Source organism: Eubalaena glacialis, chromosome 8 (genome assembly GCF_028564815.1).
Source record: "Eubalaena glacialis isolate mEubGla1 chromosome 8, mEubGla1.1.hap2.+ XY, whole genome shotgun sequence".
Taxonomy (NCBI): domain Eukaryota; kingdom Metazoa; phylum Chordata; class Mammalia; order Artiodactyla; family Balaenidae; genus Eubalaena; species Eubalaena glacialis.
Window position 1 is genome coordinate 121,477,495 of NC_083723.1, and position 12,696 is coordinate 121,490,190.

General features: G+C 41.4%; 1 protein-coding gene across 2 annotated transcripts in view; it reads left to right on the top strand.

The window, feature by feature from the left end:
* CNTNAP2 (contactin associated protein 2) overlaps window positions 1-12,696 on the top strand; it is a 2,096,032-nt gene that overhangs the window by 1,861,997 nt on the left and 221,339 nt on the right. For both annotated transcript variants that reach the window (XM_061198858.1, XM_061198859.1), the window contains exon 18: window positions 3,238-3,474. In XM_061198858.1, coding sequence (XP_061054841.1) covers window positions 3,238-3,474 — 237 coding nt within the window. The remainder of the gene's footprint in view (window positions 1-3,237; window positions 3,475-12,696) is intronic.

Sequence of the window (12,696 nt, forward strand, 5' to 3'; positions counted from 1 at the left end):
AATACATTCCAGATAGATTAAAGAATGAAATGTTAAAAGAGGTAAAATCATAAAAGTTCTAGGAGAAAATATAGTTGAATAATTATATTATTTTGGATTAGAGAAGGTATTTATAAGCCTAATATCAAAGGCAGAAATCATAAAAATAAGATAGATGCATGTGACTACACAAACGTTACATACAAGTTAACAAACACAAACTGGAAGGATGTAGTTGCTGAACTTATAACAAAAAATTAAAGACCCAAATATTGTTATCAATCAGTAAGAAATATATATTCTCCTATTTCCCCCCAAAAAGCAAAGGTCATGAAGAAACAAAAAATAAGAGTGAGGAAAACATAAAAATTATTCAACTCACAGTATTCGAAGCAATGCAAATTAAAAGAATGAACTCTTTTTTTTGTTTCCCCCTCTAGCCTATAAATTCAAAAGTATCCTGCCTAGTATTAGAATTGGTGTGGAGAAGGCAGGAATCTTGTACCCTATTGGTGAAATACAAATTGATAAAGTCTTCTGAGAGGAAATTACATTGCAAATGACTTTAAAATGTTTATGCCCTTGTACCTAGCAATTACGCTTCTAAGAATTCTAAGGAAAAACTGGACAAGTATGTAAAGGATTTTACAAGGATATTTATTATAGTATCATATAAAATGGGAATTGGAATAAGCTTTAAAGTCCAGTGGTATGGGATAGGGAGGGTGGGAGGGAGATGCAAGAGGGAAGGGCTATGGGGATATATGTATACATACAGCTGATTCACTTTGTTATACAACAGAAACTAACACAACATTGTAAAGCAATTATACTCCAATAAAGATGTTAAATAAAAAATATATTTTTTAATTTACTTAGTAAAAAAATAAAATAAAATAAAATAATTTAAAAAGTCCAATGGTAGTGGAATGACAAAATAAGTTACAGTGCCTCACAGCGTGGGCTGCTATGCAGATGTTAAGCAAGATGTTCTAGTTGAATATTTATTGCTGGGAAAAATGTTTTATGATATATTAAGTGAAAAAAGCAAATTTCAAAACAATGCATATACCCCGCTTTTTCCTTTATTTTTTATACATTTGTATGTTCATAGATAAAAATAGAAAAGGCTGTTTGCTAAAAGTGAAAGTCATTCTATCTGAGTAGCATTACAGATTCTCTTTTTCATTTTGTTTATCAGTATGTTTATGGTTTCCACAGTGAAAAGCTATTACATTTGCAACCAGGGGAAAGGAGGGGCAGACATCTAAAAACAACGATTTAAAAATTTCAGCATATTTTGATAGGATATAATTGTCTTAATTGACTAGTGATGAAAATTTAAATGGCTAGGCATTTATTGAACGAAAGGCCCTTTGGAAAGCCTTATTGCAAGAACAAAAGCCATAGCTGCTAAAACAATAGACGCCAAATTGAAATTTCGACACACAAAGAGTGACTGCTGGATTGAAATTCTTCCAGATCATAGCAAAGGGCCAAATTCCCCTTAGCCCAGAGGTGCAGCGGTGCTGGTGAGCAGATTGCAAAATGGGAAATCCTTCAAAGTGGTTGTTTCTAATCATTTCTTTTGCCGTCTACTCTCCCATACCTTTAATCAAAAGGGGCATTGGGATCCCTTCAATTAATCCTCTTCTATTTAAATAGTTTATTAAAAAATAACAATCCCTGGAGAATCATCACTCAAATCTACGCACTGCCCAATGAGAGAACTGCAAGGCTTGGGTTTATAAAGATAATAGTGCAAGTCATTTGTTGTTTCACGGCTGAGGATTCACAGGTATAAGCAAAGGCTCATCCATCTCTGCAGCTAAAGCCTTTGATCCACCAGCCCTGTCTGATGAGTCGTCTAGATCGCACACTTTTTCTCAAGATACTGGACTAAGTGATCAGAATCAATCTCCAGTGTGCAACCTTGCCCAAAGTCTGCCAATCCTATTGACCATGCCATTTTTAAAGACATCCAGATCTTTACCTCAGAAACATGTACGTCTGTGGCGCCCCAGACCCTGAAGTTCTTCTGCATTAGACGATCAACACAGAACAGAGTTTAAGACCACAGGCTCGAGAATAAGACAGATCTGACACCGCTTTGGCACTTCGGAGCTATGAGTCCTTGAGTACACGACTTAATTTCTCTAAGCCTCAGTTTCCGTATCTGTACAATGGGGGTAAGGTGACAACGCCTACCTCGCCAGGTTGTTGTGAGAATCAGGTGAATATCATATGTAAGATGCTTAGTAGAGTACCTGCCACATAGCCCTCAATAAACAGTAACTTTCACTTTATTAACCGTATCTTTTTTTCTAAACCCCCGTCAGATTTCTTTTAATAATTTTAACTACTATCATTTTATTTAATTTCTAGAAAAGCTGTTAGTCTAAAATACAGGCATATTTATAAACTTGAGTTCCTCCTTTCGTACCAGCTGCTTAAAAAAATCATAGCTAAGGTTATTATAGATACAATCCACCTGTGATATAATTCTCCAGTGAACCGTTCTATGAAATTTATTAGGAATATTTTAATATTTTCATGCTCATGAATCTCTAACTCCATAACTTACTCAGAAAATTATAGTGAATTTGTTTTGTGTGTTATGTGTCTTGCAGTGGCATTTAGACAAAAGCAATAAAATCTAAACTGACCTGGTAATAAATGTGGTGTAGCTGACTTCTGTGTAAAATTATCAATTCCAATTTCCAGCCACCCCAGACAAGAAGCCCTGGGAACCCTTAACATGAATTTCAAAGCAAAGCATTTCTTGAGACAAGAACCAGGACTTACAATCACATTCCAAATGGATCTGCTTCTTCTGGCTAATTGACTTGTTAACTATTCTAATATATTCATGTCCCTCTGCCTTTTTATATCTCTTCCAATAGATAATGCTATGGAACTGAATGCCATGAGATTAAAAACCAAAGAACTTAGAGAGTTCTGTAAACTTCTTATCTATAGGAAACCAGATTAAACTTCTAAAACAGCTTATATAATTTGTGTGTGTCTCCAAACATTTTAGTACTATAGCAAACGTATTGCTTCGCAGACGACTGTCTCTTTTAATCAGGCATTATAGCCTACGGGGAAAAAGCTGCAAACTCTTCTATTAGGCAGGACCAACTGGCCCCTGCACTTGGCAGTCTCATCTCCTACCACAGTGGTCCGAGGAATGATGAATGAAACAGAAGCCACAGCAGAGGTTATTCTATCTGAGCTCCATGCCTTCTGTCTTCCCAGGTGGTGCCGGAGGCCAGCAGGGCTTTCTGGGCTGCATCCGCTCCCTGAGGATGAACGGGGTGACACTGGACCTGGAAGAAAGAGCAAAGGTCACATCCGGGTTCAAATCCGGGTGTTCGGGCCACTGCACCAGCTACGGGGCGAACTGTGAGAATGGAGGCAAATGCATAGAGAAATACCACGGGTACTCCTGCGATTGCTCCAACACAGCCTATGATGGGACATTTTGCAACAAAGGTAAGTCAGAGCCAGCTTCCAAAGCCATTTTTAGACATCTTTGAAGTCCAGATCATCTATTGAATGGTTTTTCAGCTGTACCCAGGCATACTTCATTCTGAGGGTAAGGTATTGGGAATTCTTCTCCCTCCTTAGGTAGGAAGTCTCCTAAACCATTCCATAATCTTTGTTGTTCATTAAGATGAGAGAATCTTTGCGTGTGGTGCAGAGTTTCCCCCAAGTTCCAGCAAACTTTTCTCTGGCTGGAACATTACAAAGCAAATAGCCATATCATGCCTTAATGGTGAGTGACAAAGTCAGCTGCCATTGAAAGAGGACTTGGGCCTGACCCTCCCACTCAGGGGAGTCAGAAGGGTCAGCACATTATCTTGGACCTGTAGATCACTGCAGTGAATCTGTCTGTGCCGCCCAGTGGTCTTAATGCCCACCCCCTCCCCCAGCTGCTAAGAGACTGGATTCAAGCTGGACTCACAAGAAAGCCCCTCTGGCCAGTTATCGTCATTATCTTTAGTATCACTCTTCTACAGGGCGCCTCTGGGAGGTTCTCAGCCTCCACTAAACCGCAGGAATACTGAGACACCACATCTAATAGGTCTCTTATTACTGCATTATTTCAGTCTTGAGTGATTAATCCCTAATAAATTCTGCAGAGCCAGTCAGCTGACTCCAAGAGCCTGATGCTTGTGCTTGTTGGCATTCGGGGTATACCCTGTGATCTTGCATGACCAGAAGAAATGCATTTGACTGGCCTGTGGCTTCCTTTCCCACTTGTAAACAGGAGGGATGGGGAGAGGCAGTGCTGGCACGCTTCTTAAGCTACAATTGAAATGCGTGTAAATCGCTCTTCTCTTTCTAAATGAATGTATAGCATTTGGGTAAAGTTCTCTGTAAACGGTTGGTGCATCTCTTTATAAGAAGCTTTACGTAAGTAGCCTGTTCATACTCTCATGAATACGTGGAGGGTTGTTGAGGCTGGCATTATTCACACAAGATGCCACACAGGAGGAGGAATTGTTCCATAACATTCTCTGTACATCCAGGCTACTGTCTGGCGGTGCTGTAATATGAGCATAGAAATTAGGTGAGGCAGGGCTTGAAGAATGAGCGTGAGACAACAACAAAGGTGGAAAGGAACGCCTTTGCTGAATGCTCCACAGCACTTTACCACCGCTGTTACAGCGCGTTCTTCTGCGCGGAACACATGGCTCCATGATGTTCCCGTGGCACACAATGCGATGGGTTTGCAGAACACATTAATTTTGCACTTGTAGAAATGACAGTCTTGCAATTACCATTCATTGTGCTTGATGCTAATTTAGTGCAGTCATTCCCTTGCCAAAGTGGTGTCTGAATGCAATCAAGTAAGCACTAACGCCCGAGAGATTCCACTGCATAAGTGCCAATTTAAAGAAAATCATGAGCCCCTTATTTTTGGAGAGTTAGGTTAAGTACCGTGGCTCATACACAACCACTGGGGGTTAATACGCAATATTCACGAATTGAAAGGCAAGGGTATGTACCCTTCAGCTTTGCCAATGTTCAAGATAAAGTCAAAGGAAGCTCGTGAGTTTCCACTGACATTATTTCAAAGGGTTTACACAAAAGATCCCTAAATATTCTCTGAATATCTGTTTAGCAGGATGAGTTTACATTTGATTCAATTAGTGGCTTTACCCAAAAAAATTAAAATTAAAAACTGCATGTCATATTTGGAAAGTATCTGTGGGCATCCTTCTAAGTCAAGACGAGTATCCTCTTGACTTGGGGAGGATGAAGGTGGTGCTGGTTGAGAGGAATCCAGGAAAGCTTCATCTGCACTAAGGCAAGCTCGTTCCCGGACGGGGTCTTCCCTCTGAGGCCTGCAGCCGGGTGGTCCCTCTGGTCAGGGTCTCACTTCCCAGAACAGCAGCTCCTATGACCACACTTCCAGGGAAGCTACAGCCAAACAACTCAGACTCTAGAAGGAGCGGCCACAGCCACCTGCCAAAGCGTAAGCTCATGAAAGCCCTTTGCGGGCCTTCTTTGGCTAGAATAGTTCTGTGCTTGTGAATATGGAAAAATGTCCACAATATTTTGCTGACTCAATGAAACAGGTCCCAACATGCCACACACAGCCTAATTATATGTCTATACAAAATCAGACACACACACACGAGGAAAGCAAACTGTAAGAAAACACATCAGGGGCTTCCCTGGTGGCACAGTGGTTAAGAATCCGCCTGCCAATGCAGGAGACACGGGTTCCAGCCCTGGTCCGGGAACATCCCACATGCTGGGGAGCAACTAAGCCTGTGCACCACAACTACTGAGCCCGTGAGCCACAACTGCTGAGCCCATGTGCCACAACTACTGAAGCCCGCGCACCTAGAGCCCGTGCTGTGCAACAAGAGAAGCCACCGCAATGAGAAGCCCGTGCACCGCAATGAAGAGTAGCCCCCGCTCGCTGCAACTAGAGAAAGCCCGTGTGCAGCAGCGAAGACCCAACGCAGCCAAAAATAAATAAATAAATAAATTTATTTTTAAAAAAAGGAAACACCTCAAAATATTAACTGTCATTATTCTGGGTGGAGGGTGAAAACACCAGTATTTATTTTCTTATCTTTTTGCTGTGTTTTCTAATCTTTACACAATGATGAATCACCTCTTTTTTCCCTCATTTTTGCCTCTTTTAGGGAAGAACTCGGTACTAAGCGACAGAGTTCTTACCCCATGCATTCAAGACTCACCTGACTGTCTCTGGTTAGAAAATATCTAGTTATTAACCAGAAATCATTATACCGTGTAATCACACTATCTGGAATGGAGTAGCATCTCAGGTGAAAATTGCATATAATTAAATTACCTTTGAAAAGTCTCTCTCTCAGTACATTTAACAAAGCCCAGTTTTTCACAAGCCTTCAAAGCCATCGCCCTTCAGATGGGCCCTGGAGGAAGGTTTGCCTCGTTGGGGCCAAGTTGTATGAAAATAAAAACACTTGTATCGCTCTCAGCCAGGTGAGGAGCTCACACTAGGACCAGCGTGGGACCCACATAGACCACTTTCTCTTTTTTTTGGTTCAGAGAGAAGGATATATGGTTGCATTTGTAAATCAAATTGCCCTGCGCTGCCGCTTCATGAAGCTCAGGAGGACAAAGCTAGCTTCCAGCAGGTCCCTCCTGATGACGCTCTCTTGCTTCGTAGTGAGGCATTGGTAGTCACTCTTCCCCACCGGCAAAGCAGAGATAGGAGACACTCCTTTCTGCCCTTCTCTGATCTCTTCTCAAAAAACTCCCAGAGCCCCTTTTCAAATGCACCTCGAAAGATCTGATCATCACTTAAGGTGTTAGCTCTCCCAGGGAAGAGCTATTAAATAGGAATGCTAACTGGGGAAATATTCAGGTTTTGGAGAGAGCATGAGGGCCTCCTGGAAACTCTGTAATTTGGACCACATAGCCAGTCACCTCATCTCTACAGATAGCCATGCGGTATCCCCTCTTCTCAGAATGTCCACCACCAGCAGCCACTTAACTCAGTGGAGACACCTCCATCCCATGGCACGGTTCCTTCACAGCCCATTGGCTGAGGCTGTGGACTCCTCTGGGAGCAGAGCAAACCCCAGCCTACATGGAAGGCTCAGCTGTGGGTCTGTCATCCCCTGGATTAGCGGGGACCCCCACTGGGGACTATTCCTTCTCGGATAGTCAAACCTCAAAACACATTTATGACTATCAACCTCATTTTTATTTCTAACCAGAAATTAGCAACATGATTAGAAGCAAACTTTATCTTCTATTTTCAAGCAAGAGGGAAAATAACAGACCTATAGCAGCGACAGCAGTTTGTATGTTAAATGTTTGTAGCTGAATACAATCACAGATTGAATAGTGTCCCTCTCCCCCAAGTGCGTGTCCACCCAGAACCTCAGAATGTAACCTTGTTTGGAAATAGGCTCTTTATAGATGTAATTAAGGTGAGGTCGTACTGGATTAGGGCGGGCCCTAAATCCAATGGGAGTGTCCTTACAAGAGGAGGAGAGGACACAGAAAGACACACAGATGCACAGAGAAGACCATGTGAAGATGGAGCCAGAGACTGGAGAGACGCTGCCACAAACTAAGGAACACCGGGGTCATCAGAAGCTGCAAGAGGCAAGGGAAGATCCTCCCCTGCAGCCTTCAGAAGGGGTGTGGCCCGGATAACACCTTGATTTTGTTTACTTATAGCCACCGTAACTGTGAGAGAATAAATTTCTGTTGTTTTAGGCCACCCAGGTTGTGGTTCTTTATTATGGCACCCCTAGGAAATCAATACAAGTGCATATAAAAATCTGTGATGCTTCTTAATTCCTGCATTTAACAATGGTAACAGCTGTCATTTGTTGAGAACTTGCTGTGTTCCAGGCAGTGTGCCAAGGTCTTTAATTACGTTAACATTACCTGATACTCAGGACAACCCTGTGTAGGTACTATTATTATTTTCCCCATCTGACAGAGAAGGAAATTTAGACACAAGTGGGTATTAGTCGCTTGCCTGAGGTTCACATACCAGTAAGCAGCAGGACTGGGGTTTATATGCAGGCAGTTTGACTCAAAGCTCCTGTTCTTCACCACCATTGTGTGTTACTGCTTCTCACCAAGGCCTGGTCCTTCATGTAGGTTCACATAAAACTAAAAACAGAACCCCCAGTCTTAAAGCTTTTTAGTTATTGTGATTCGGTAAAAAAAAATCAGCACATTCTTCGATGCAGAATTTATCATAAGAAAAAATAGAATACAAGATCTGAACAGAGCCTCTGTCTCTCCCTCTCTGTCTCTCTCTCTGTCTCTCTCTCTCTGTCTCTCTCCCTCTCTCCCCACATTTAGGTGTAAGCTGTAATCATTTATTGATTTATTTCTTTAACAGACACTCAGTGAACACCTAATATGCCTGGGAGCCTTGAAAGTAGAGTTTAGTCTGACTATGCTGAAATTTTCAAAACATTTCAATGGTTTATAGCTACAAAACCAGGACAATCTAGTATACTCGGAAGCAGGAGATGTGAATGAGCTGTCACGTAGGCTGCCAGGAACAGTTCTTCATTAGGATTCCTTCACTGAGCCAAGTTTAGCAAGAACTTATCATCAAGAGGCACAAAAATATCTCCTAATTCACTTCTCTGCTCTTTTTTTTTTTATAAAAATTTTCATGTTCGTCTGCCAAACCAAGACTGCAGCTGAAAAGCACATATCCTTAAATACTCAGAAACCATTTCCTGAGTTTAGGGAGTTGTCTTTTCTTCTCAAACACTATTTGTTTGTCACTCAGATAAAGTCCAAAATTAGAAGGACCAAGGTCACAGGACTGCAGTGACTACGAGTGATGGAGGATGGTGAATAAATGCAGTGTTACCATCACTTATAGTCACGCAAATGCACACCACCCTCACTGTGGTCCAGCTAAGTCTCCTCCTCTTCCTGCAAGGGCCATGACATTGACTAACATTTTATGACCTAAATTATTTATACAGAAGAAACTCTTTATTGCTAACTCAAGTCCCTACATAGAAAATTGGTGATGTAATTAGACATGGGTTTGAATCCAGCTGCCTCACTTGCAGGTCGTGTAACCTTGAGCAAATGGTTTAACTCCACTTGGCCTGGTCTTCAGAAATACGTAATCCTACTTCTTAATTTCACTGTGAGGATCACACGGAATCATATGAGCACATTTCCAAATGGAGAACCTGGCACCCGTCAGTCAGGCAGCAGATGTCACTTTTCAGTCTCAGCACTCTTTCTTTTTTTGTTTGTTTGTATTTTTGTTTTTACTTTAAATCATGTCATCCTTTAATCCTTCCATAAAAGCTTTAAATGCCAGATGCCTAACTGGCATCATTTCAGTTAACTCTGAGTTCTAGATTGCTTCTCTGCTACTTGAGGAGCAATGCAGCATCATAAAATGTCTACTCTACTAAATTGTGGTCACAGTCATATTATTCTGAAGCTGAAAATGTCATCTCCAGAACCTAAACCCTGATGGACTGAGGAATATGCAGATATTCTGAAGATGGACAGGGAAACAACAGTCTCTGCATCCCAGGGGTCATGCCCACAAGTGCAGTTCCTGATGCAAGGGATCCATCCCTGTTAAGAGACAACTTGGGTCACCTTAGCAACTGCTGCATCCCTTCCTAATACAAAGCCCATCAGGAGACAGGAAAGCACTGAAAGAGTTCAGGATTCTGTTTTGCTGAAAGGAGACCTAGACTCAAGTCCAAGTTCAACCCGTAAGGGAGAGGGGATCTCCGCTCTTCCCTCCTAGAGAGATGTTTCATGGCGAGTTGGGGGAGGTGGGTTTGCCCAATGCACTTTGGATATTTACAAACTCTGCTTCTCCGTGGCTCCAGGCACTGCACGGGGAGCAGAGGAGACCCATGGGCTACCCTTGTAGAGTGGGTTTGAAGCCTTTTAGGGAAAATTAATTAATTTAAAATATTATAAAACAAGTGGGGGAGAGAGAGAAGAGAAATGTTGGAGTTCCGCATCTTAGGATCTCATCCTTATATGAAACTAGTTAATGGCAACAATGGCCATTTTTCCTCAGGTCGACCTACCCCGTCTTGATCCCAGCTTGGAGGAGAGTTTCACACCAGCAGGAAGAGATGTTTTTCACCGGCTTCTTTTTCATTTCCAATTGGAACAGGAGCTTTTATATATTTGGATGAATGCCTACAGGAAAAAGAATTGAATTCTTTTTCCTCTTCCTCTTACAATGCTATTCAGGAAGGGAAAATACTCCTCAATTAATACTTTTCTTAAATCTTCAGACCTTAGGATACAACTTAAAAATATCATAGAAACATAAGATAATCTCATTAAAACCTTTAAAAAAAGAAAAGAAAAAAGAAAAGTTAAGAAAATATTTGTGGACAAAGGTCCGTAAATTCTCATGGATAAAAGAAAATACTTTTGTCTTGATTCCAAAAGGTCAAAGCTGCAGAGATGGCCAACAAGTTTAGGTGACGTTATTACAGAATTTCATGGTGGTAAATAACATTCCCCCTGGCCTGGGGTTTTCTTTGGGGTCCCAGGTATAAAGGAAAACCTGGTTAATTAGCTTTCCTGGAAAAAGGGATTTAAAAATCAGTGGTAGAAGCAAGCCCTTTCTAAAACACTAAACAAAATAAAGGACACAGTTTTGGACTTTGCTTTGGGTTTAGGATAAATAACATTTTTTCAAGTTTGTGCCAATTTCTAATACCTACCACGTTTTGGACCTTTTTGGATACAACCATTTTTATTTTCCTGTGTGTTTTGTTGAATGTTTTTATTCTTCATTCTTCAGCAATAATGAGAACTCTAAATAATATGAAGTTTATAAAAATAATACACGATCATTTCCTACCAATTAGTCATGATTTCAGCTAAAGCTCTATCCATTTATTTTCTTTCATGAACCTGAAAATAATCAATCTAATAAATTTTCTGGAGGGTTTTGCTTTTTAAAAAACTTTTATTGGAGTATAGTTGATTTACAATGTTGTGTTAGTTTCAGGTGTACAGCAAAGTGAATCAGTTATGCATATACATATACCTACTCTTTTTAGATTCTTTCCCATATAGGTCATTACAGAGTATTGAGTAGAGTCCCCTGTGCTATACAGTAGGTCCTTATTAGTTATCTATTTTATATGAGGGTTTTGCTTTTAAATTACTCACGTTTTAGGCTCCCCTTATAAGCATGTCCATTCACCAAGATTCACATTGCCCTTGAGTACTTCATCATGCCTACAGGAGATGAAGACCTGCCTCTGATGTGCAATTTCTCCTCTCCACAACCTTCTCAGATGATCATCATTGCCAGCAGGCAGCTCTGGCCTTAGCAAGTGGGCTCATTCTAGGCATCTCTTGGCTAGAGGAAATTCACTTTCTTAAATGATCAAGCCTGGGGGGTTTTGATCTGTTTTTAATCTGCCCATCTTATGGTCGCCCTGGCTCTGAACTCATTCACATATTTTTACCTCCGTCAATTGCAGTTGACTGTAATAGTGGTTGACTTAGATAAATGTGTATTTTGCCTTTTTTCTCTAGTGAAGGCCAAACCCTAAGGCAGCGGAAATGATTAGGGCCAACTGCTCTCTCTGAGCCATCCCTAAGCTTGGCGTTTTATTTTATTATTTTTTAAGAATTTTATTTATTTTTATTTTTATTTTTTTATTTTTGGCTGCATTGGGTCTTCGTTGCTGCACACAGGCTTTAGTTGCAGCGAGCGGGGGCTGTTCTTCATTGCGGTGCGCAGGTTTCTCATTGCGGTGGCTTCTCGTTGCGGAGCACGAGCTCTAGGCGCACGGGCTTCAGTAGTTGTGGCACGTGGGCTCAGTAGTTGTGGCACGTGGGCTCAGTAGTTGTGGCTCATGGGCTCTAGAGCGCAGGCTCAGTAGTTGTGGCGCATGGGCTTAGTTGCTCTGCGGCATGTGGGATCTTCCTGCACCACGGCTCGAACCTGTGTCGCCTGCATTGGCAGGTGGATTCTTAACCACTGCGCCACCAGGGAAGTCCCAGCTTGGCATTTTAAATGTGTTATCTCCATGTTCTCATGAGGTCTGGGCACATGATATAGAGCAGTGTTTAACTCAGCCTGACCAATATCCTCTAGCTGATCTTCCAAGTGATGAGTTCACTAAATATAAGGTGGCTTCTGAACTACTCAAGTTCCATAAGGCAAAGACTCTCAATGAAATTGAATCATTGGCAGTAAAATTTAACATATCTATGTACTGGATGAATGAAGTAAGATCAAGTGGCTTGATCACTAATAAAAATTTAATTTCCTTATATGCACTGGACACAAGTATAGTGAAATACAGAACACTTACTGAAAACCTACTATGTGGGAAGCAGTGGATTGACAGTGAGGAGACCAAGATAAATGAGACGAGGCTTGGAATGAAGTGGAGGCTGTAGACCCAACTGAAGTACAAAGGAAAGCGAGACAGAAAGTGCTGAGTGATACCTGGATATGGAACCAGCCCACTGTGAAGGTGCTAATGCCAGAGCTGCTCTTAAAGTCCCATCCAAGGGTAGTAGGGCAGATAGTGCTGGGTTGCACTGAATTCTGCGGGGAGGCGTTTCGCTGGGGGAGAGGATTCTTTAAAAAACATTTGTCAGGAATGAATCTCAAGCTTAAAGATTCTAGAAGCCCTATGAACCTCAAGTATAACAAAAATAAAAACCACTTAAAGATATGTCATTAAAACCAAAAGA